The 25,922-nt window shown below is 39.2% G+C and overlaps 1 protein-coding gene across 1 annotated transcript in view; it reads left to right on the forward strand.

Moving 5' to 3' along the window:
• The window catches only part of COL4A4 (collagen type IV alpha 4 chain), a 103,066-nt gene that overhangs the window by 35,911 nt on the left and 41,233 nt on the right, over positions 1–25,922 (forward strand). The window contains exons 8-26 of the mRNA XM_069474089.1: positions 988–1,056; positions 1,564–1,599; positions 2,878–2,940; positions 3,299–3,334; positions 3,548–3,589; positions 6,304–6,384; positions 7,181–7,234; positions 7,509–7,568; positions 8,448–8,492; positions 8,803–8,856; positions 9,980–10,049; positions 10,576–10,680; positions 15,048–15,212; positions 15,926–16,015; positions 16,968–17,131; positions 19,921–19,993; positions 20,999–21,105; positions 23,212–23,395; positions 24,836–24,904. Of these exons, the coding sequence (XP_069330190.1) occupies positions 988–1,056; positions 1,564–1,599; positions 2,878–2,940; positions 3,299–3,334; positions 3,548–3,589; positions 6,304–6,384; positions 7,181–7,234; positions 7,509–7,568; positions 8,448–8,492; positions 8,803–8,856; positions 9,980–10,049; positions 10,576–10,680; positions 15,048–15,212; positions 15,926–16,015; positions 16,968–17,131; positions 19,921–19,993; positions 20,999–21,105; positions 23,212–23,395; positions 24,836–24,904 (1,567 nt within the window). The remainder of the gene's footprint in view (positions 1–987; positions 1,057–1,563; positions 1,600–2,877; positions 2,941–3,298; positions 3,335–3,547; positions 3,590–6,303; positions 6,385–7,180; positions 7,235–7,508; positions 7,569–8,447; positions 8,493–8,802; positions 8,857–9,979; positions 10,050–10,575; positions 10,681–15,047; positions 15,213–15,925; positions 16,016–16,967; positions 17,132–19,920; positions 19,994–20,998; positions 21,106–23,211; positions 23,396–24,835; positions 24,905–25,922) is intronic.

Consider the following 25,922-nt stretch of genomic DNA (forward strand, 5'->3'; position numbering starts at 1 on the left):
GACTGGCTTTTACAGAAGAGATGTGATCAGTCAGTGATCACGATTCACATCTGTTATTTATGTAGTGATTTGTGGACTGAAGAGCTAGCAGTGGACCTTGTACATTATGCAGTTACGCAGTTAATATACAATGGTAACTGAAATTTGAGCCCTGCTGTTGGAGGACTGGTGTTATTTAACTCAACTGTGGAACTGACATTCATGCATATTGAATCTGTACAAAGCCAGGACTGCCTGCATAGGCAAATCTGACTTCTCAAGTAAATTGTTGATGTAACTTACCATAAAATCATTAAGCATGTTCCATTGGAAGCAAAGTCAGGCACTCCGCTAAGAGGGATTAACTTTGAAATTTGCATATTTGATATATGAAGATGGTAGAATTTTTTATGTGGTGACCAAGTTAAGATACATTAAGATATTAAGTAGGATATTAAGATGTTAAGTAGGAAAACAGGGGCAGGGGAGAATATATTGAAGTATTTCATTCACTTTTTAAAAATACCCTAAGCCAACTAGCAGCTATATACAATAACTTTCCAAAAGGAAGATGTTATATCTTTTAAAAGTTAGTCTTGTTACAAAGGATACATAGGCTCTATTTTGAATACAAGTATTGAAATGGACAAAAGTTATTTTTTTTTACTATTTCTAGGGCATAAATTAATAATTAAAAAATTGATTATTTGTAAGAACAATGCATGTGCTTTATATGATGGGGGAAAATGCAAGTTTGCTGCTGAATAATCAGTAAATAACTATATATTAGTAGATACTCTGTCTAGGAGATTCCTTACCAGACTGAATATTGAGTAAATATATATAAGAACCTTAGGAGGATAATAATAATGGAGAAGATAAAGAAACCTCTGCTAGTTAGACATGACTATAATGGTAATTTTACTGGTGAGTAATATTGCACATAGAACAGTACTTACTGAAATGGTTATATGTTATTTTCCTCTGAAGTACATATTTTATTTTCAGGGCCTTCCTGGGGAAAAAGGAGAAAAAGGAAATTCCGTGTTCATTTTAGGTGCCATTAAAGGTATTCAGGTAAGCAGTACGATCATGGTAGGTTTAAAAAATTCTTTTTTTTTTCAAATAGGTAAACCCATACAGGAAACACACAGAGGCAGGTGTGAGAGAATTCCCACCTGAAGTCCCTTTTTGTCCACTCTAAGGTTGTCAAAAGAGGCTAAGTGTTTGCAAAGCAAGGCAAGGTGTGGCAGCTAGACCAGAGATAGGTAAACTGAGGAATTGGGACCACTGGATTGAGAATTTCGAGCAATTTAAACTGAAAGATAAAATCTCACCTTGATTCTGTGTTGTCATGACCCCAGCAATCTTTCTATGTTGAGTGAAAGGAGATTTCAGAGCATGAGAATGGAGAAAGAAAATCACCTCCATACACCCCTTCTTCAAGTGTCTTCTCGACCCCCCAAATGGAACAAACTGCATAGTTAGACAAGTCCAAATAATTTCTGTGTGTATTTTTATTTTTACATGATCTGTGTTTTAGGAACATTGTTCTTACAGAGCAACACATCTTGTTTATTGCAGGGAGACAGAGGGGACCCAGGACCGCCTGGCTTACCAGTAAGTCTCCTGAGCAGGTTGTGAGCTTCTGTTTCCTCCTCAAATAGGCTACTGGCCACAGCAGATTTTAGTCCCAGCAAGACCAGCTACATAATTTGTGGGGCTCACCCAGTGCAAATGACTGCATGCTTCTCATTCAAAAATTATTAAGAATTTCAAGATGATTTCCGCTTGTGCCCAGGAAGCTGTCCCTGAAGCTCAGCATGCTTCCTCTGACCTTCCTCTTAAATCTTCTAATGATCTTTCGGCATTGCTCAGGTGTATGCAGCCACTTAATATTTAGGAAAGTAAGTTTGCTTAGCAGCTGCATACGTAGTATATGCCAAGTGGAATGATTTTGCATTGCTCTCTGCCTGCCGAATCAGTACTTGTGTGTTATAGTTATGTTTTGCTTCTTTTCATCTTTATTTCCCTAAAATTTGTAAATCAATGATTATATTAGTATTTCCTATTTATCAATGTTTACAAGATTAAAACTGAAAGCAATTTTGCCTCCTAATGGCTAACCTATAATTTTGCTTTGTCACTTTTGGCTAGCGACAGAATTATTTTCCTGGGTTGGTTTCCTTACTATTACTGAAGCTCAGTTCCGTGTAAAAAACCGTGATACCTCGATGTCGCTGTTAAAATAAATATCAGTTCATCCTCCTAAAGAGAGCGATTTCATTACGCATTCGCATATCATTTGACGTGGGCAGAGTCAGGGGGAGCTCAGAGGCCTCTCTGCACTTCCAGGATTGCCTGGCTGCAAGCTTTTCTCGCCGATTTGTGTGAGTTTGCCACAACTAACGTGTTGCAGAAAATTTTTGTGGCTGACTCATCTTGATCCCCAAGTGAGGACAACATTTCTATTCACATTGATATTGTAGACCACCTTTCAAAAACATATTAAAAAGCATAAATACATGAATAATTTAATGTTAATTAATATTAATATTTTTAAAGCATCCTAATGTATATCAAAATTATAACATACATGAAATTTAGGAGTAGCTAGGAATGAATTTTCTTTATTCTTTACTTTTGCTGTCATAAGATTTATTTGTAAACAGGCAGATTGATTTCTGGGAGTTTGTCTCACCTCCCAGAGTGCTGCTGCCTCTAGCTCTGTGTCATTTTAAGGGCTGCATCAGAGCTGCTGTCAAAGATGCTCCAACAGGGCAGATGTGTCCGGGACTATGATGTCTTTTATCCATCTGGGATCACATGCAACTGTTCCTGTAAAAGATGATTATGATTTTGGGTAATAAATGCACTGATTTTTTTTTTCATGTTTAGGGACCTTGGGGTACAAGAGGACCAGCGGGCCCCATGGGATGTCCTGGAGAGCCAGGGATAGCAGTAAGTACAGCACTGTTGATGTAGTTCCTTTAAAAACCCAGAGTTGATGTGAAAATAAAGTAAAAAAGCGAAGTAGCCACCTTGAGTCAGACACAGGTGGGCTCTTTGAGAGATTGTAATCTGATAAACCAGCAACCCCTGCCCCTCACCATTATCGGGGGGACTCCATGAAGCACAGGTCCCTGGAGATAAGCCATTGGCACCATATTCATGCATGACAACATCTGTGATAGAAAGTCCATCATGCACATTTTAAAATTAAGGGTTTCCTAAATAGGATTTTGGGGCTAGCAAAGAAGGAACATTCTGATTTCTGAGACCGATGATTGATTTGTATTTTTTCTTGGCATTGATTTAGGGACCTCCGGGCCATCCTGGGAGTCCAGGTTTGAAGGTAGGTAGCTACGAGTAAGATACATAAATAGTGCCCTGCACAGTGACGTCACTGACCACTGACATTTGTTGGTATTATGTGTTTCTTCTTCTCAGACTTCCCAAAGTATTAGGTAAACTTCGATCAATTTCATAGTCAGAAGTCTTATTGCTTTTATTTATTTATTTTTTTTAAATTCAAAAGCAATTAGATTCCTTTTCTTTTCTTTCTCAGGGTAATCCTGGTGTGGGAGTAAAAGGGCAAATGGGCGACCCGGTAAGAATCCCCTCTTGCGTGGAGAAGCCGTTGGTAAAGTGTGTGCCGCCCGGTGGTGGAGGCTGTTCTGCTGGCTATTGAACTTGGGTTCATTACCTATTAATAGTCACTGTCCGATTTTATGGCTAGAACTTTTCTTTGCTGAATTATTATGGCACCATTACCCTTGACTATAAAGTGACAGTTCTGACAAAATTCAAGACTAAACCCAAGTTAATTGTTGTAACATATTTCATTCCAGCAGATAGAGATTGAACATTTTTGACAATATATTACATTCAGAGTAACAGTTTTGTTAAATTACTGATTTGTTTGGCTTCATTTCACAAATTTCACCAGAATCCTAAACTCCACCCATAAATATGAATACAAATGCAAATACAGATAAGAGGAACCAATAGCATTTAGCAACACACGATCTCCCATCCCCCACAAACACCCATGAGTCGTCTCTGCTAAAGCATTACACTTAGGGAGGATAAGCTTTAGAAAAGTGATTTAAGGTAGCAGCTCACATGGAAACAATCTGAACGTCCAACAGTAGGCGAGTGGCTCTTTCAAAAACTGTGAACAAACAGATATTGAACGTCTATCTACTCAGTAACTTGGAAGTATCTGGCTATGAGGTAGCCATTCAAATGATCTGAAATGTGTTTATATTAATTCTTTTAGATTGTCTGGTGACTTAAAACATAGTTTTGAAATTTTGATGCAGAACTGTTAAATGTTCCAGAATTGGCTGCCTACCCCATTTAAGAAACATTGTCCCAAATGGTTATAACTAATCATTCCTAAGTGATATGATTATATGATTATATGATATATGATTATATGATATATGATTATATGATATGACCTTTTACATTTAATTCTTCACAGTTTTCCTTCTTTGGACTTTTGACTATACTGAATATCTTTTATAATATTTAAAAATAGTAATATGACCAATATTTTGAAGAAGGTTCCTGCTTGTCATCCTTTATGGGTTTTGTTCAGGTTTATCTCAACTGCAAGAATAAGGGTGGTTATCTTTAACAATACATGTTATGCATTTACTCATGTGTTGTTTATGGGCTTGTTCAATAGTTTATTCATGCAACAGATATCTTTAGAACAGCTGCTACACCAACACTGTGTTAAGTACTGGGATACATCAAGAAAAAAAACCATACAATGTTCCTAACCTGCTGGCTCTTCTGCAGTTTCCCAGGTCTAGGTAGAAATTGAATTCTTGATTTTATTTTTTCATTTAAACTTGAAATAGCATTATTTTTCCAAAAATCCCACCGACTGAAAACATTAGTGGTTTTAATACTTACATATTTGAGAATTTACTTTGTTCTGCTCAATGTAGGAAGCATTTTATGTGCATCATCTATTCAATAAAATTAATACTTTGAGCTGGGCAATATTATCCCCTTTTCACAAAGAAGAAAAGTGAAGTTTAGAAGAGTTAAAGAAACTAAGACTGAGAGAAATTTTAAGGAACTTGCCCAAAGTGACAGAGCCAATGAGGGCCTGGTTTGCAAATACAAGCGGCCTGCCCTGCAGCCTGTTCTTAACTATGACAAAGAGGAAAGATCATTTTAAGTGTAGATTAATAGTAATATTCAGAAAAGTATAAAAGATTATCTTCTAATTAAGGGTGAGAATTTATGGTTAGATTGTGGCAAAATTCATTCAAGGAACATTCTTTTCTCCAGGAGAATAACATCTATAATGACATAAATAAAAACTTTTGGGTAATTATTTTATACAGGGAGTTTTAAAATACTTTAAAAAATAAATTAGAAATAACACAAATCTTTTTTGACAGTAAATAGAAATAATCCAAATCTAACCAGAGTGGAATAAATCATAGCACATTCTTATGATAGATTATTATACCAGCATTAAAAATCAACATTTTAAAGCATTTTTATTAATAGTATAATAGGAAGATATAAAATATTGTTAAAAATATAAAGTTATTTTGAAATTTAAAATTTTAATAAAATGTGCTATGTATTTTAAATTATGTTTATACATTTATTATGTAGTATTATCATTATAGTATATTTTCAAATACATTTAACAAATATTCACATATATGCACACATACATACATGTACACATATGCACACACATACCACAAAGAACTATACCAAAGTTTTAATACAGATTATCTCTGGATGGTAGGATTCAGGATCATTTTTATTCTTTAAATTTATTTTCAACTCTAAGTATCTGGGAGGCCGAGGTGGGCGGATCGTTTGAGCTCAGGAGTTCGAGACCAGCCTGAGCAAGAGCGAGACCCCATCTCTACTAAAAATAGAAAGAAATTATATGGACAGCTAAAAATATATATAGAAAAAATTAGCCGGGCATGGTGGCACATGCCTGTAGTCCCAGCTACTCGGGAGGCTGAGACAGGAGGATCGCTTGAGCTCAGGAGTTTGAGGTTGCTGTGAGCTAGGCTAACGCCACGGCACTCACTCTAGCCTGGGCAACAGAGTGAGACTCTGTCTCAAAAAAAAAAAAAAAACTCTAAGTATGTATTACATTTTAATAAGAAAAACAATAAATATCATTTTAAATTACATGATGTACTTGCTGTGACTTGTATTTTAAATCTATGATACACAGGACTGGAAGCATTATACCACAATATGTGGGTAAAAATCTTCCAAACATAAATCAATATGAAATTCCTTTTACCTTGCTTTTTTTAAAAGGGTGAAACTGGCCAGCAAGGTTCTCCTGGACCCACTCTGTTGATACAGCCACCTGATTTTTCTCTCTATAAAGGAGAAAAGGTAATTCCCAAATCCATATGTTATCTTGGTAAGTTAGCAAGAGAAAACATTTTCTGAACACCTATGGCAGCAAAGTGCTGAGGCCTTTATATGCATCTCTGCACTAGTCTGAAAGCTACTTTAACAGGTTGGTGCTGTGATTAGCCCCATTGTACAGAGTTGAAAATGAGGCTTGGAAAGCTGCCAGTGTTCTCAAGTTTACCCAGCTGCTGAGAGGCAGGCCGAGCTTGGGCTACTAAATTGTGACATGTCCTCCTTAATATAGTGCCCTGTTAAGGTTTTGCTATGTGGACTGAAAAGTCCACTGGAAGCTTGGTTGTTCTTTAGATGTTATAGATGAGTTTGATGTTTTGATCACTGAAAAGCTAACAAATGCATTGAGCTGGGCACTTAATAGACTCTTGGCAAATATTAATTCCTCTGTCAGCCTCCAGTGCTATTACTGATGTCACATGAAGACTCTGCTGTCACTTTTTAATTACCAGGTTAAATTTCTCTACCTTGCTCAAAAATGAGCCACTTGTTTCGATGGCTGCATTCCCAATGTGCACCTGCTGCCCTGGTTCCGTGGTGGGGCACGCCTGTGCCCATGCACCTCTCGCGCAGAGAACTGGCCAGAATAGTGTCAGGTTTATATGTGTGCTTAGCCCTTAGTTGCTAATTAGGACAGTCAAAGAGTAATCCTTCATTTAAAAATGAGTAAACAGGTTATCAAAATAGATGATTTTTGAAAGAGACAGAATCCAATATGTTAAATAATAAGAATAAACCAGATTATATTCATTGTGATTTTTAGGGTACAAAAGGAAGTCCTGGACTGATTGGACTGCCAGGACCACCAGGATCCAAGGTAGTTTATTTAATTACCTCTTTTTTCTTGATTTGTGTGATGTGCTACCTGATTTTAAAATGTTATTTGACACGACCTTTATCATTGCTTTAAATTCTGCTATATATTACCATAATTTTTCACTATTTTGTCATAATCCGATGGGGCCGCTATTCTAAAGTAGTTGCTTTCTTTAAGCTGCTGGCAAAATTCTTTCTTTCTCATTTTGCTTTTGCTTTACCTATTGCTGAAATATTGTTGCTTGAACACCTGTAAATGTTGTCATCTCTCAAAGGGAGAACCTGGTATTGGAGCAAAAGGAGAGAAAGGTGTTCCTGGATTCCCAGGGCCTCAGGTAAGGATCCTTTGTCATTAAATTCCCTGAATTTGGAGGCATTTCTCTTTCACATTTTTATAAGACTAGATCAGTATTCTTGTGAGCTCAGAAGTGGAGAATATCTTACTTTTAAGATTAATATATTTTGGACAAGAACCGTGTAATGGCTGGATGTCCCAGAGCATCCCTTCTGTTGACATCGTTTAGATAAAACAGGCAAGCGGAAGATAGAAGAATTGGGAAGAAGAAACAGGACTGTGGCATCTCCTTGTCTGGCTCAATGTCAGTATGACAGTGGCTTGGAATAGTTAATTTAAGCCTATTTGATAAAATAATATGCTGATCTAGGGACAGTAACTAGGAAAAAAGCACAATGTTAAGTGCAAACATCACCACACAGGTCACTAATGGGCTGCCCATTTATAGAGTCACCATGGAGGCCAGACCCCAGCTGGCATAAGCATTGAGCTTATTTGGCTCTAGATTTAGTTCATTGGAGCAATGTTGGCTTCCATGGTCATTTTCATTGCCGTTGATGCACAGAACAGCTATTAATTTCCAGAAAAATTATATTGTCTTGATTTCAAAGATATTTGGCCCAGTAAAAGCATTAAGTTAAGTAAATTAAAATTGGAAGAGCAATGACAACAAAAATACGTTCTTAATTAAAACACTGGCAATGACATGAATTTTTTGAATAAGACTAAAGATCACTTCAAGTAGCAAATGTTGTAAAGAAATGGAATCTATTTTATATTTATTTCCACTTATTCAGCCACCTTTGCAAACAAAACTAAATATCCATGGAACAATCTGATAAGGTGAAAAATGATATGTTGAGCTGGTTTATGCATTTTGATTTAATTCTGCTTGTGCTGATTTTTGTGAATTTATTAGGGTGACCCCGGTTCCTATGGATCTCCAGGTTTTCCAGGATTAAAGGTAAATGTACACCATTGTAGAGATAATAAATACATTTTCACTCGTAAAAGCAATATTTGTATCATTCAGAAGTACTATTGCGTGCAGACACAATAATTGGAAAGGCAGACACATCCATTTTGTGGATTGCAGGGTTTAGTAGCGATTGCAAAACTTGAAGCACAAAACTGTCTGATGCAACCCAACAACACTGTTAGGACTTTGCACAGAGTCTCAGTGAACATGTGTTGTTCAAACTAGATGAGAATGAGGTAATTTGTCACCCAATCACATTTTTTTTTTTTAAAGGCATGTTTGTGCTTGTTTGTAGGGAGAACCAGGACTGGTTGGGGATCCTGGGCCATTTGGATTTCTCGGGTCAAAGGTAAGAATAATGAACCTATTTGAGTATATCCTAATAAAGTTTTATATACCTGAAGTTATTTAATTTACTTTTTAAAGTATTTCAAACAGTCATTGAAGAAGTAATTTTTCAAAAGAGACAGAGTCAACTTTGTATACAGTCATCCCTCAGTGTCCACAGATTGGTTTCAGAACCCCCAGCGTACTGAAATCTGCAGATGCTCACGTCTCTTACATAAAACGAAGTAGTTTTTGCATATAAGCTACATACATCCTACTTTACACTTTAAATCAGCTCTATGTACTTATAAGATCTAATACAATGTAAAATGCTATGTAAATAGTTGTCACACTGTATCATTTTTAAATTTGTATTATTTTTATTGTTGTATTGTTATTTTTTATTTTTTAAAAATATTTTATATCTGCAGTTTGTTGAATCCACAGATGTGGAACCCTCGGAGGGCTGACTGTATATTATTTTAATGCATGTTGTGATTATTATGCATGATTATATTATCATCTCAGTATCCTATTAAGCATGATTATGTTTTACATTTGAGAAACAATACTTTTGAAGGTGAATAATAATAATGAAAGTTTCAAAAATTCCCTGGGCTCACATAGTATTGAGAACAGAGGGGGTCTTGAAGAGCTGTCTACTTTCAACACCACTGCATGTTTTTTCTTTCCTTTATAACCTCTGTAACCTCACACCTGGCACTTGCTCAGGACAAGCCATGGTAGCATTAAGGGGACACAACTAAAGGGGACAAATATTGCTGCTAAAATAAAATGTAAATTCAGACCTTGCTAGGTGAACAAGCTCTTTGTCGTAGAGTGCCAAGTTAGACATTAGTGCTTGTAGTATATCTAAGAAACTTGATGACTTCAGAGATATCTAACTTACGCACATTGGATAATTTTGTTGGAGTTGGCTGTTCCCTTCTGCTACTTGTGGGTGGGAGAGTGGATGCATCTTCATTCCGCCTAGAATTCCATGAACCATTCTTGTCTGCAGTCGGCCTATAATCTTGCTTCTTATATAAATGTGAACATGGTCCTTCTAATACTTGTTTAATGTCAGAAAACATGGATAAAATATTAATATTTCTTCAAAAAGTGAATGTGAATGCTGATTTCAGGGAGACCCTGGAGACCGCGGGCGCCCAGGACTACCCGGAGTTTTGGTAACTCCTCCTCTTCCACGCAGAGGTTTGTGTTCCCTTCCGTTCCTCCATAAATTATGTGGAAATGGGATTTGAGTGGCCCAGACAGAAGAGTGTGGCTCGCACACCAGGCAGGCTAAATTCACGAACTTTAGTGTGAGTGTACAATTAGGCACATGCAGGTGGAGACGTGCATCTTAGTTCGTCACTATCAACACACCAAATTTTCTTTCAGTGCGTCAACTGTATGCTGGGCTTTTTCTGTCCGTTTCCAGAAAGTAGTTTTTTTTAATTGTTGTAAAATATATAAAACTACTTGACTAACACCTACCAAGATGCTGCCACCAAGAAAAGAGTGGCCTGAGTCAATGACAAAGAGCTCCACTCAAAGTTCACGTGTCTGCAGAGGAGAGGCAGCCAAAGAGGTTCAAATCTAAGAAACTCCATTTTAGAGAGAAACCGCCAAAGAGTCTCCTGATTGTACTTTACCAAGCCTCACAAAAAGTAATTGTGTCTGAATTTAAAAAGTGTGTATACATTTGTTTATTCACGTGTGTCATTATCTTTGGCAGGCCCCCCAGGGGACCCAGGGTTCCCTGGCCCCTATGGAGAAACGGGGGCTGTTGGACCACCTGGCCCCCCGGGTCCCTCGGGCAGACCAGGGGAAGCCTGTGCAGGTAGGGATGCGACAGCTTTTACGTGCTGGATTTCCTACATCCTCATCCAGCGATTCTCAACTGTAGCTGATACCGAAATCACCTTAGGAGTGTTTTAAAAAAATACTCATGCCTGTGCTCACCCCAGACCAAGAATGCTGGACTCTCTGGCCGATGGGCCCAGGCATCTGCTGTTGTAAAAGTGCTCATGTATTTCTTTTTTTCTTTTCCTTCTTTTCTTCCTTCCCCTCCCCTCCCCTCCCCTCCTTTCCCCTCCTCTCCCCTTCCCTTTCCTAACTACAACATGGTACTGTATTTCTAATGTATAGCCAGGGTTACGAACCACTGAACTCAAACCAATCGATCGCTTATTTGGAAGGTATGCAGGTTTCTCAGCTGCACCTCAGACATAATCAATATTGCAGGGCTGTTGTTAGGAATATGTATGTATAACAGGCCTCCTACGAAATTATTACATGCAGATAAGACTTGGAAACTGCCGCTGGGATTCGAGTGTTTCCCCATGTTTTTCCACCCTCCCGGAGGGCTCTTCCTGTTGATAATCTACTTGTAAAATTTATTTCATCTCCCTCATCCTCTCATCATTAGGCTTGAACTTAAATCTCCTACATGAAGTGTGGAAATAAAAATTACGATTTAAAAAAATAAAACTTTGATACAGCCTTACTTACAAAAAAAAAAAAAAATTCCTCCCCTCCCCACAAAATAAAAACAAAAACAGGAAAACTATAGGTCATAGTGAGAGTTGATAAAAAGACTGGGGGAAAGAGTCCTCTTGGCATAAGGACTTTGCATTCCTTCAAGTGCTGTGCTGGGTAATATTCCTAGTGAGATTAGGAATCTTAGGAAATTTAGAGGATATTTGCCATTGGTGAACCCAGGAGAACTGATTAAAACTGTGAGGAGAAATGTCTTGAATAAATGGAATTTTATCCAGCCTGTGTCTCTTGTCATAGTTATTGAGAAGGAGTGAGAAGTTTCCTGAGATATTCAACCGTTACCTACAAAATTCTTGTGTAATCTTCCGAGAATCTAGTTTCCACTTTAGAATCTGATGACCACAAAGGTGGTAAAGCTTTGTCTAATTAATTTAATCTTGAGATAGTATAACCTTGGCTTAACTGATCGAGTATTATTTAAATCATATGGAGTATTCTGTTGGTCAGAAAGCACTGGATTCTGGTCTTCGATGTTTCCCTTTGGGTTTATTTATGATAAAAGAGTATCTCCAGCGGATTAAAATCAAAACTGAGTGAAAGTAAGTAACAAGTTTCTCTAATAGATTCAAACCCAGGAAGCCTCTTAGTTCCACAAGCTTTCTTTTTTTTTACTTTTTTAGTTCCACAAGCTTTTTTTTTTTTTTTTTTTTCATCTTATTATGGGGGATACAGAATTTCAGGTTACATACGTTGCCCATGTACCGCCCGTCCCCCCAAGTCAAAGCTCCAGGCGTGTCCATTCCCCAGACAGTGCGCATTGCACTCATCATGTAGGTAAAAGTGAATTAACCCAATGGCTTTTAAATCTTGACAATGACCTATAGTGAGAAAGGCATTTTATTTTGTATTACATTTATATTATATCATACAAACATATATATGCATCCACGTATATAGATGACTGAGATACAAATTCCACAAAATAATACTTTTTTGGTACATGATGCACTTATTTTCTATTCCATTCATTTCTTTTGGAATTAAAAAAATGTAAATGCTGGCCACAACTTACTCTCTTGATTTCCTGCTGTACTACTGGGTGGTCAGTGCTGCAATGTGTCATCCATCGTAGCGCATTCTCCTTGTTGGAAGATGCTGAAACATTCTCCCCGGCAGTGGGATAAGGCAGCACGCGAGTCCAGCCAACGACAGATTGTAGAAAATCCAAGTCAGGTCTTAGGAGTGGCATGAAGACAAGATGACAGCCAAATCCACGGGCACACATTTTCATTTTGTTCTAAGTATACTAGTGTATATCATCCTTATTCTACATATTTTATTTGGTAATTATCTATACTGTTTACCATGGAATAAGCAGGGTTTCATAGTCAGACTCAAGGTAATTGAATCTTACCTTGTCACTTAGTGGAGGCCACATAGTATAGTGTAGGATAGTGAAATACTTAGGAGTTTACACTATGAACCAGAAACATTCCAGTTTCCACTGCTTGCAAGCTGTGTGATTTTGGGCATTTATTAAACCTCTCTGTGCCTCATTTTTCTCATTGATAAAATGAAGTCTTGTTAGGGTTGAAAAAAGTTGTATGTGTACAGTCCTTAGACTATAGCCTGCATATAATAAAAGCTCAATATGTTAGCTATTATCATTTTTATTACCGGTATTTGGCCTAAACGTTCTGTGCCTTATCTATAAGGTATAAACTTTGCAGGGTTGAGGAGTAAAGATAATGTTTGTAAATATATGTGAAGCCCCAGCACATGTGGACACAATAATGACAGCCATTAATTTAATGAGGATGATACATTACTGATTACTAATAGGCTCTCAGTTATCTCTTGCCAACAAATTTCCTAAAACCTAGTGGTTTGAAACAACAGCAATCAGTATGCTGCCCCTCAGTTTTTCTGCAGTTCGAGAGTTCAGGAGGGGCTAGGCTGAGCAGCTGTGGTGCAGGGATTTTATGAGAGTTGTGGTCACACAGGGGCTGGAACTGGAAGAGGAGGCGTGGCTGGGCATCTCCAAGAGTTATCGTACAGTCTGAGAGCCTCCCTGCGAGGACTCTGTGCTTAATTCAGGCTTCCCTACAGCACGGTGGCTTCAGAGTCGTGAGATTGCTCATATGGTAGGTGAGGACTCCAGTCTCAAGTGTCTCATTTCTAACGGCCACATTCAAAGGGAGGGAACAGATCACTTCCTGATAGGGAAATGTCAAGGTTCTAGCAGAGCGTTAGCTACCGTGGCAGCCATCTTTGAAAAAATACAATCTTCCACAGAGAGGGTCTGGACCCAGGCACGCTTAGGAGAAGCAGCTTTGAGAAGTGGTCACTCTCATAGGAGGGCTTCCAGCTGTCTTCAAGCCAAAGACACCAGCAAGGGAAGTAGGATGTCAGGGGAAGCAGGATTTACCAGCTGTTGCAAAATGTTACTCATTTTGACCTCACCTGAACACACTGAATATCTGAGCATTCATTGAGCATGTGCTGTTGCTGGTTATTACACTAAGCTCCTTACTTGGATTATTTTCTCTAATTCTCATAGTAGGCCTCTGAGGCATATGCAGAGAATTCAGTAAGTTAAATAACCTACTTAAGGTCCCCTGGCTATGGAGGGAGAGGCCGGTTTCAAATCTGGCACCTACCTCTATCCTTTCCCGCTAACCTGGGTTGCTACGAAATCATCTTATGTACTGTATAGATGACTTATATGAGTCTGTATTTTTATCCATTAAATGTGCTAATATGTTTATTCAGTTTATTTTTTACCAAGTTATCAAAGTGAAGGTGGAAAGATTAAAAAAATAATAATTTTAATTAAATGAAAACAAATTTCTTTCCCAATAACCCTAAAGAATGGGGAAAAGGTAAGAAAACCTGATTCCCCAAACCTGTTTGTTTCCACGTGTGTGCTGGTTGCAAAAGAGGTGAGGTATTTTAATGGCTGGAATATTTGGTTATTTTTGAGCTACAGTTTTTCTTTTAATGCAGTTTATTCAGATTATTATAATATAACTTCTACTTTCTAGCTAGTAATATGCTCTGTGGAAAAGAAAGCCTTTCATACTTCTTCTGAGCACTATCATCTAGAGCAGAGTTTTTTTAAAAGGTAATTTTATTAAGGTATCATTGACATATTAAAATTGCATATTTTTAGGGCATATAATTTGATGTCCTGATATAAGTTACATTGTGAAATGATCACCATACTCCAGCTAATTAACATATCTATCATCTACATTATTATTTGCATGTGTATGTAGATGTGTGGTAAGAAGGTTTAATTTTAGATCTATCCTCTTGACAAGTTTCAAATATACAATACAGTACTGTTAACTATCGTCCTTATGCTGTACATCAGATCTCTGGAACCTGTTCATCTTGCATAACTGAGACTTTGTACCCTTTGACCAACATCATCCCATTGCCTCGTCCTCCAGCCCCGACAACCACAATTCTACCCTCTGCTTCTATGAGTTTGACTGTTTTGGATTCCACATATAAGTGAGATCATGCAGTATTTCTCTTTCTGTGTCTGGCTTATTTCACTTAGCATAACATACTCCAGCGCCATCCATTTTTCCTTTAAAAAAATTCCATGACCCGAAGGAAGAATGTACTGATTTTGACTTTTTCTATAGAAACGTTTATTTTCACAGTACATATGGTTTTTATTCCTGATTTCTCTTGCAGGCATGATAGGACCCCCTGGGCCACAAGGGATTCCTGGTCATCCAGGGTTTCCAGGGGCAGCCGGGATTCCAGGGAGACCTGATTCTGCTCCAGGAAAACCGGGGGAGCCAGGACCACCCGGCCCCCCAGGGGCACCAGGGCTACAGGGACTCCCAGGATCAGATGGTAAAGAGCTGCTCATTTGCATTCGCAAGCATGCATGCTGCGTTTGATATTTGTAGTGTCGTTCAGAAGCATAACTTCCTAAATATTTAAAAAGTTGTGTAGTATTTCATGAGCTGAGTCAATCATATTAAAACTCTTACAAATAAATAAATAGAGGTTGGACTATCACATTAATGAAAGTATGTGCGATTATTTGGTTGGGAGTTTAAGTGTAAATGACAGAATTTTGTAAATTACTGTAATTTTTAATTTTTTAAATGTGGGTTTAATTTTTATCAGAGTTATATATGGACCCAGTTTACAAGTCAAACTGTTATGAAGAACTGAAATCCCAGGCAAACCCTTCTCCTAATCTTCCTTTCCAGGGGCAACTATTTTGACTCGTTTTGTTGGCTCTTTTGTTGTTTGCCTCCATACTGCCATTCGATGTACTTGCATTGTTGTTTCTTATCTTTCAGTTTGAGCACTGTCTTCTCACTTCCCATCACAGAAGATGAGTTGAGCTCACCACCACCCTACCACACACGTGCATATTTTCCACTCCCACAACCTACAACACAATTATTGCCATAATGTTGTTTACATAAACTATTCAGTGTTTACACTGAACTTACATAACCAGCAGTTATGTGAGTGCAAGAAATGCCCATTCTATAGAAGACAGTCACAAAAATGACGTGATTCTGTCCTCTCTGCCTGTCCCCACTGTACAGTGATATACTGTAGCGCTGGGCAACCTGGACCACAGGGAATGAAAGGCAAGATGGGTCCTCCAGGAAGAAGAGGCTCCAAAGGAGAAAAAGGCAAGTACGCGTCCAAGATGGAATTTCCAGAAGTAAACGGCATCGGGAGGGTTGGGGGGCATTTCTGAGATGTACAATGTGGCATTTCATTCAGATTTCTTACTCACCTTAGTCACCCCCCTATCAGTATTCCATTTCATTATGTGTTACGATGTGATTAAAGTCACCGAAAAGTCAAATCCTTGTGTCTTAGACTATAAGGAGACACTTAGCTGCCATGAAATTTGCCTCAAAGTGGTGACTTTGCTCACAAGGGCCTCTTGATTCCATGAGCATGTCAGAGCTAGGACAGGATTGATATTTTATTTCAGTTTCTCTCGGTGGGGCCCATATTTCCCAGACTTATCAAATGCCCATCCCTCTGCTTCTCCCCTCTACATTGTTTGAAGCTTTTCTGCACAACTGAGTCGGGGTGGGTATGAGAGTGTCCACGAAGATGAGGAGTCTGACTCCTTTTTACAACTACAAGCCCTGACGATTAGAAAATGTGTTCTGGTGAATTATCAGCTGTAATATGCAATGCGATCAACAGTCCTTCTTCACGTATTATGTTGTTTCCTTAACTGTTCCAGGTGTATGCTCCAACCAATTAGTTTTTTTAGTTTCCATAGTAAGAACCAAACAAGAGACATTTAAACTTTTCTTATTTGTAAAGTTCCTTCAGTAGGACTGGATATCAGCTTTCCCCCTAGAATTTGTCAGGATGAGTTCATTAGGGAACAAAACCGTCCATGTGTTTAGAAATGACACACCCTCCCCATGTGGCCCCTGCCTGCGGTGTCCCGGGCAGCATTCCGGGCCCCACATCACATGTCAGCCTTCGTCTGCTCAAGGATTGTCCGCATCAGACTCCTTTTGCTCTTTATTTGTGCTATTGGTTTTGTATAATAAAGACCTTATTGGGAATTTTATCTGGCGAATATGACAAATCTGCCTTTTATCCTCTGTCTAGGAAATGAAGGACCCTGTGCCTGCGAGCCTGGTCCCATGGGCCACCCTGGCCCTCCAGGACTTCCCGGGAGGCCAGGGAGTAAAGGGGACTTGGGGCTCCCTGGCAGGCTTGGAGAAAAAGGTGACCCAGGCCCTCCTGGTGCTGAAGGCTCTCCAGGGCTATCAGTGAGTAACTCTTAAGAGTCATAGTTTTCCGAGTTAAAAGACACACATTCAGTAAAAATCAATGTGTTTCTAATTTATAGTGTGCTCAGTGGTTTATGTTTTGAGCCCATAAACATATTAATGGCTAAAAACTGTCTATATTTATTCTCTACTATTTATTTATAAAGGTCACAAACTGTCATCGGCTATATCTGACCCGCTGGAGTATTTGTCGTGTCCTCATGGTGTTCTTGTATTATTAAGATGAACTCTATGGCTTCCTTTGAGAAACTGGAAGTTCACGAACACAAGGTTGTTGTATTCCCACTGCTGCCATGGCTGTGCCTGTCAGGGGAGGCCGGGGGGTCCAGCCCCCACCGTGCCCACCCACCGGCTTCCCTTGGTCAGGACAGGCACGGCTCCTGTGGGCATCTGTGGTTGAAGACCCTGTGCTAGACCATGTAAAAGACAACTGGGATATTCCTGGAAGAGAGGAATTGCTGCTGGGCTTTTGTGGTTATATCAACACAAGTGTTTGTTGATCTCAGGTTTTAGGATTGTGAAAAGTAGCTCTCAATCCCAAAGCTGCTGAGATCTTCTGCCCCAGGAATCTCTTAGGTTACACATTTATTTCACCAGAGCCTAAGTGCCGCGAAGGCAAGACAGTCTTGTGAACCGCTGTGTCCTTGGTACTTAGAGTCATGCCAAGTATGGTGCAGTTTCCAAAAACAGTTCAGTAATATTTTCAGTAAATGCTTCTCTAATGAAACCCAATAATAGCACTGGTAATTTTTTTTTCATACCAGGCTCAAATAAGCCTGTGATCTTATTCTAGCACTTTAAATTCCACATCTACAGAGCACTGGAGCAATTCATAGTACATTCCAAGTCTGCAGTGTGCTGCGTAAGAGACTGCTCCGATTCCCAGGGTGGGTTCATTCTTCCAGGGTACCAAGGTCTGGTTTATTAAGCACACGACTTCATTCTCCTTCTGGAGAGAAATTGGTTCAAATGCTGTGTAGGCAGTTTCTGTCCTGATAGTTAACCCATCAAAAGGACATTTTCTTCATCCATCTCTTAGACGGGACACTGTGTGCCATGCTCTTTGGCCGGGTCCCATTGTCACTTATGACTTAGCATATACAGCAAAGATGAGAGTTAAAACAGCACTCAACCTGTATAAGCACTTTATAATCTCCAAAGTTCTTCTGTCTAATTTATTGATTTCTACTAAGAAATTTGTTCCACCCACCTTCTTGATGTCTCGCATTGTCACAAACAGTGCTGTGCTAGAGCGATGTGTTCGGGGGTGTTGAACTGCGTGTGGACCCATATTTTATTTACACTAAACGGCTCCCAACCCTTTTGAGCATTTGAGTTTTTATGCCTATTGTGTACATTTTTGGCTTCGCTGTTCCTGCCCGACCCTGCCGTTGAGCTTATCCCTACTGGTCCTCTCCTCCCCTTCAGAGCTCATGGCTTGTCAGTTAGAGACCAGTGACAAGGATAGTTCAGCTTGTTTGGACCCGTTGTTAGGTTGTAGGAAAGTGAGACAAGAAGCAGCATCTGTGTGAGCAAAGCAAATGGCCTGCTCAGTCATTTTTACCTCCTTCCAGTTTCTTGTCCGTGTCTTTGATTATTGATGCCACCAGGTAAGTAACCTCAGAGTGTGCCCGGTGTTTCCGTCATGGTATTTGATGTGATGCTTGGCCACCCTGATGTCCTGACAGATTTTTATATTTTTGACTTTGTTTGATATTCCATAATATGTAACACTTAGAGAGCATGAATCACATAGTCCAGTCTCAGAGGAGGGTTGAGGTCAAAAGATGCTAAGCCTGTTGGCCAAAATTTGTTGTTCACTTGCTATACAAAGGAAATACATTGACGACCGCAAAGGCCCTTATGTCCTGTTCTCTTGCTCATCAACTTTCCTTAACATCACATTATTTCCATGCTTTTCTATTTTATTTTTATTATTGTTATTTTTTTGAGACAGGATTTCACTCTCTCATCCAGGCTGCAGTACAGTGACACCATCACAGCTCACTGCAACCTCAAACTGCAGGGCTCAAGCCATCCTCCTGCCTCAGCTCCCCAAGTAGCTGGGACTACAGATGTGCACCACCCTTCCCAGCTAATTATTATTATTTTTTTGGTAGGGATGAGGTCTTGCTATGTCGCCCAGGTTGGGCGTAAACTCCTGGACTCAAGCGATCCTCCCATCTTGGCCTCCTAAAGTGCTGGGATTACAAACGTGAGCCACTGCACCCAGCCCTCCATGCTGGTTTTTTTTTTTTTTTTTTTTTTTTTTTTATCACAAACAGCCCTAAACCTCTATCTTCAGCTCTAGTAGCTGTTCTTGTGGTTAACCCACCCTCCTCTTTCTTCTCATTTCTACATTACAAAGCCCAAGATAAAAGAAAAAAAAATTTAATTACAAATATTTATTTGAGATAGTCGAAGACTCACAAGAGGTTTCACAATAATTCAGAGCTCCCTTCTACCCACCCAGCTTGCAACAGTGAAAACTTACACGACCGTGGGACATTGTCCAAACCAGGAGACTGACATTGGTACATTTCTACTAACGCAGGCACAGACCTTATTCTGATTTCACCAGCTTTAACATGATTTCGTAAGGTAGGACCACCTTGAAAGGCAGGGAAGGGGAAAGGACCAAGAATGCTAAGCCAGAATCTTTAGTAAGAGATTTAGGAGGAAGAAGAGAGAGATTAGATATGCACAAGTGTGAATAACTTTTGATCCCTCACAATTAATCTAATTTTTTGCTCTTATTTTTCAACAAGGGAAAACCTGGTGCCTCAGGATCACCTGGCAACAAAGGAGCAAAGGGTGACACAGTTGTACCAAGAGTTAAAGGTCAGCGTAACCAGTGCCTTAGCCCCCTGCAGTTTATGAGTGATACATGGACCGTCCTCCTGCACTAATTTCCCCTGTGGCCACAGATCAATTCTTTATAATTTAGGATTGTTCAGATTGCTTAAAAAATACTTTCTGCCCTACATAGAGTCATATGACTGTTGAGGCAAATCCCTTGTTTCTCCCTGGAAATATTCCTTTAGTCACATATTTAAATCTTCATTAAAGTGAACTTGGACTTGAAGCGAGACTCCCTTTGGCTTGCCTGGTGTTTATTCACTGCATTACAGTATCTGGTATTAGTCAAGAATATTTTAGTTGTAAGCCATAAAAACCCAGCTTGAAGTAGGTTTTTTCTAAAAACAAACAAAAAAAAAATAATTTATTGACTTACCTAAAAAAAATGTGAAAGGTTGGAGGTAGGATTTGCGTTGAGACCACAGGTCCAGGCCTCCAGTGGCGCTGGGAGGCTCTTCCTGCATCTTTCATCTTCCACTGCACCACTTGCCTCTTCTCCCGTCAGTCTGGCTTTCTCTGGGCCATGGGGTACCTGTCCCCAGGTGGCTCCAAGTTCTTACAGCCAGAGATGAAGAGAGCTCTATTTTGTCAGCTCTAGTTAGAAAACCAATTTCAGAAAGGATTGATGAGTTTAGGGTATTTCCCAACCACCGACCATTCTGCCATTGACTATGGTCAGGTGTTAGAGGACCGTGTTTGGCATCACACTGGCAAAGGAAGAGTCTGTGATTGGCGCCTCCACACACTACTTCCCTGTTGGAATGGGTGAAGGAGCATTTCCCAAATAAAGAGGCTCAATGGGTTTGGCAATTGTCATTCTCCCCTCTGGCTTTGGCATGATTTGTGTGACTTTGGGCAACTGAGACACTCAGAGGAAACTCTACCAACCCAGAGTCAAGCCCATTGTCTTTGCCTTTTGTCCTCTGTATCCTTCTACTTCACCTGCTGTTGATAATAGCTTGAATATCTTTTGGTCTCTATTCCCAGGGCACAAAGGAGAAAGAGGTCCTGATGGGCCCCCAGGATTTCCAGGGCAGTCGGGACGACATGGTCGGGATGGACATGCTGGAGAAAAGGGGGACCCAGGGCCCCCGGTATGTACAATTCTTCTGCTGCAATAGAATTTCACTTTCTTATATGATCACACAAGCATCTCTTTTTGCCTTCTTCATTTACCAAACGGCAACTCAGTAAATGCCAACATGCTGTAAATTAGAATCACCTTTGGCCCCCTGCCACCAGAAGGTAATTGTTGGAAAAGGTGTGTGGCATAATTAGGTGCTCTAACATTCTCAATGGCAGCTGAGTCACAGCAAGACTTTCTGTCCTCAGCCTTTGCATTACTCTCCGGTGTTTATTTTCTCCTAGGACCCTTGTATCTTACAAAGCTCCCACTGATTTTAGGTCTGTTTGGTTGACTCTGTAGGGTAAGGATGGATAATTAGCTCCTGATTAGGTCCTGATAATTAGTTTCAGTTCTATTTCCTGGTGCACATGAGGGGAAGTAGCAAGAAAGGATGAACTAGTGCAAATCCACCAAATCGGCATATTAGCTGATGGAAAATCCTACCAATAAATGATATTTCTGCATATTTCAAACATGTTTTGGGTGGACACCATAGTGTAGGAAATGAAGGTCATAAGAAAAGAGATGACATGACTCAATGCTTAGGAACTTAAAATATCTTGGGCTTTTGAGGTATTTTTGAATGCTTACAAGGTCACAGAAACTGGGCTAGATGTTTTTTTTTTTTTACTCATAACAGTAGTCATCTTATCTTTCCAATTTTACAGTATGGAAATGAAGGTTTAGGGTATGTTATTCAAGATTACCCGTCTATCAAGAAGGCCAAATGGGAATCTGTCGTATTCCAAAGTGCATGCTGTTTCCACCCCCCTGTGCTGCCTGCCACAAGCAACGGGGAACCATTGAGAGTGTTGTGATAGGAAAGGACTATGTCCTGATTTTATATGAACCCCTTTAGACAGAATACAAGTGAATAAAGAGAGAGGTTTGGATATTGGGTTAGATGGTGTTTACAGCTTTCTGTTATTTCTGCTGGTGTTAAGTATGAGAATGGTCTCTGCTTTAGGCATGGTAATCTTTGCTTAATTATTTCACTATTTAGAAACCAGTGTCACTGAGTGACAATTATCCTAATGTACTCATCTAATTGTGAAAAACCAAAGTGTGCTATAGATCAAATTGGGGAATTTCTACAGCACCCACCGGGGGTCTTCCTAGATTCACTGAAACAGTCCAAATCTGTAAGACTGTCATAGACCACATTTGGGACCAGGCCACTCGGAAGGACAGCAGACGGGACCCTCCACTTGCCAGCAGGGCAGTATCAGATGTTCCTCACATGCACGAGTCCTTGCAGCTGCTCATTCAGTTGGGGTCCAAGAAGATTAGACCCACAGATAGCAGATGGGGGACCAGCCCTGACTTGAAAGCCTCATTCCCCACAGGAACTGTTATCTCCACAGCACAGCCTTTGGGGACCCCCCAAGGGACTTACCAGTTACAGGAGCCACCACTCAGGGGAGCTCCCACGAGGGCTTCCCACAGGTCTCCACAGTCCTTCCGCACCAAATGCAAGTTTTGCAACCAAGGATCAATTTTACCATAAGCAATGTTGCCTAGCAATGTGGTTGATGATCTAATTTTTTTCAGGTTTCCAGAGGAACAGAGCTAGACAGTTAAGGTCAAATTCTCATGCAGGAGGGGAAAGGATTTGTTAGCCCTTTACCCGCAGATGTGGAGGCTGACAGGAGTCTATCCCTGTACCTTCTCATAAGAATGCAGGAAAACAATTCCAAAAACATAAGAACTTACTCAATTTGTAAGCCCACCACCTCCCTAGATTTACTTATTTCTATATTTTATTATATTTGATACTAGAGAGTAGTTCTATGTAAAATTTCTTATTCTGTATTTAAGGCATAACACACACATCACCTTCTGGATTTGAGGCCTAACACATATACCCATATCATATATATGTTTATAAAGATGTAAAATATGTATTTAAAACATTAAGAGACATCCATGTTAATTATTTTAAATTACTTTTGCTAATGAGTAACTGTGTCCTGGAATTATGGACTTTTTGCATATTTCTGTAACCTACAATGACTGTTCTGAATTCGTGGACTTTCAAAGATTGATAATTGACTCATGACATAAACATTCCCAGGGGGATCGTGAAGATGCTGCTCCAGGCAGTAAAGGACCTCCCGGACCACCAGGCCCCCCGGGCAGAGCAGGACGTGTGGGGCCCCCAGGACTGGGATTTCCTGGGCCACCAGGAGAAAGAGGTCAACCAGGAGCTCCAGGCCGCCCAGGTGTGAGGGGCCCTGATGGCTTGAAGGGTCAGAAAGGTAATTTTCAATGTTTTTGTAGCAGAATGTCAAGTGAAATCATGGAAGCTAAAGTGAGTCTCTTCTAGGCAGAGTTGTTAAAGGTATGGTACAGCAGCTAAATAAAATTGCACCTAGGTGCTGTTCAAACCTCCCAGCTTATAAAACAAAAGCATTACAGCACAATCAATATTTTTAAACAATCCTTAAAATGCTAAGATATCTTTGTTGCTTTATTTGTTTGGCATATCAAAATTGCATCTCATTCATTTCTCAGCATGAACTTATACAATCTTACTGTATTAAAATTAAATATCTGTATACATAATATATATGTATTCAAAGCACATGTTGATTTTTTTTTAATCTTTGGAGATAATGAAGTGTATTTTAATTAAAAAAACCCCTGGTATTCCATTTAAAATGTCATTGTCCATAAAAAACCATTTGTAACCATTCTAGGGAGAAAACAAAGAAGGTATTTTAAATATATTTGACAGATATGAATTTCAAACAATAAATGACTTTTAGGATTATAGCTGAAAACTTTTAAGAAGGTGGCAAAAAAGGTTTGAGTTTTTTCTTTTATGATATGATGATATGTACACATACCTTGGGCTACATTATTAATTGTAAAGTTTTAGAATAAAATAATATCTTTGATTCTTGTTTTGACAACACAGAAAAGCAAATACCTTGGTATTTGATAAAGTATAAGTTCATGGTTTAGAACCTAGCAAAATATGATATCAATTTTTATTCATCTGATATGTCTTTGATTTGAGAGCATATAAGGTTATATACATTTGCGATATTATTTCTATTCAGAAAAGAGGAACATTAAATTTTAAAAAAGGATGGGAACTCAGAGGCACAAACTTTGGAGTCTTATTTTCCTCATCTGTTAAAATGGGGGGTGACAATAAATTCATTACTGAGTCATTAGAACAATAAGAGACAGTAGCTTTGAAGCACCTGACCCAGGGCAGGCCCTCAAGAAATGGTAGCTGCTATTAATATCTGGCCCAGTCTCTTTATTTGCACAATTTCCCCATGTCCAAACTACGAGCCAAATCTTCTGAATTCAGCATTGGACACTTGTGGCTATTTTATGATTTATCAAAGCTTCTGATTCTGTTTTGTTGGCTATGCATGTAATAGATCTCTATGGGCCTAGAGATACATTATTTTTTTCTAGGTTATTGAAACGGATAATTTTTGGAATCAATATTTTTCTTCATTATGTTTATGACTCCTCTGACAGTTGAAATTAAGATTTCAGGACAAATCTAGAAATTCAGTGTAAAAGCAGTTTAAATGATCTAATGATACTTGGGAATCTTCTTTTCATTTCAATTCTGTATATACCATATGGAAAAATATCTTGAGCAAGTTGTTATTGAGACTCACATTGCACTGGGCTATCAGTTATGTGAATGCCACTTTTTTCCCCCATTGCAGGTGACATAATTTCCTGTAATGTAACCTATCCCGGAAGGGCAGGCCCACCAGGTTTTGATGGACCTCCAGGTATTATCAATGAAAAGTTACTGTCTTCTCTACCTCCCAGGGTAAAACAACTGGCAGGACAGACAAACCAATAGCAAATCCTCAGAAAACTACTAATAGTTAGGGTATTTTCAAAGTTATTACAAGGTTTTGAGGGACTACGGGATTAGGGGAAAACAGACCTTGTAGCAATTCACACTTGGGCCTCTAGTCTACTGGTTTGAGTACACTCCAGATAGGCTTTTACAATCTTTGTGTAACAAAATTTACCTTGACTTGATCACGTATCAATTAAAGTGTTTGCTCCTAGAAAGTTTTGTTTTGTTTTGTTTGAGACAGAGTCTTGCTCTGTCACCCCGGCTAGAGAGCAGTGGCATTATCCTAGCTCACTACAACCTCATACTCCAGGGCTCGAGCGATCCTCCTTCCTCAGCTGCCGAGTAGCTGGGACTACAGGCGTGTGCCACCTCACCCGACTAATTTTTTTTTTTTAGTTTTGGTAGAGATGGGGATCTTGCTCTTGCTCAGGCTAGTCTTGAACTCCTGATCTCAAGTGATCCTTGCCTCAGCCTCCCATGGTGCTAGGATTACAGGTGTGAGACACCATGCCCAACCGGCTCCTTGAGAGTTTTAAAATTATGTCTTCCTTCTTTTCCTGTGCCCCAAGAGTGAAAAATAATCATTTACTTAATTATCATAAGTTTTATTCTAATCTACCTTGCAAGATAACCAACTTATGACCAGAAACATTCCAAAAAATGCCCGCACTCCCTTGCAACAGCTTCATTTGAATTAATTACTTGTTTTTAGATGAATTAAACTCAAAATTTATATAAAGGATTTTGCCTAATTATTTTTTTACTTCTTCAGAGTTCACTTAAGTTGACTTATTAAGCACAAGGATGGCTACTAAAGGTGACCTTTCTTGTCCCACATAGCTAAAAAAAATATTTAAAGGTTGAATGATGAATGACTCTCCATTACCCTCTCTAACCATTAAATTTCATGGCAAAAATGTTGGATAAACATTCTCAAACTG

Source organism: Eulemur rufifrons, chromosome 1 (assembly GCF_041146395.1).
Source record: "Eulemur rufifrons isolate Redbay chromosome 1, OSU_ERuf_1, whole genome shotgun sequence".
Classification (NCBI taxonomy): domain Eukaryota; kingdom Metazoa; phylum Chordata; class Mammalia; order Primates; family Lemuridae; genus Eulemur; species Eulemur rufifrons.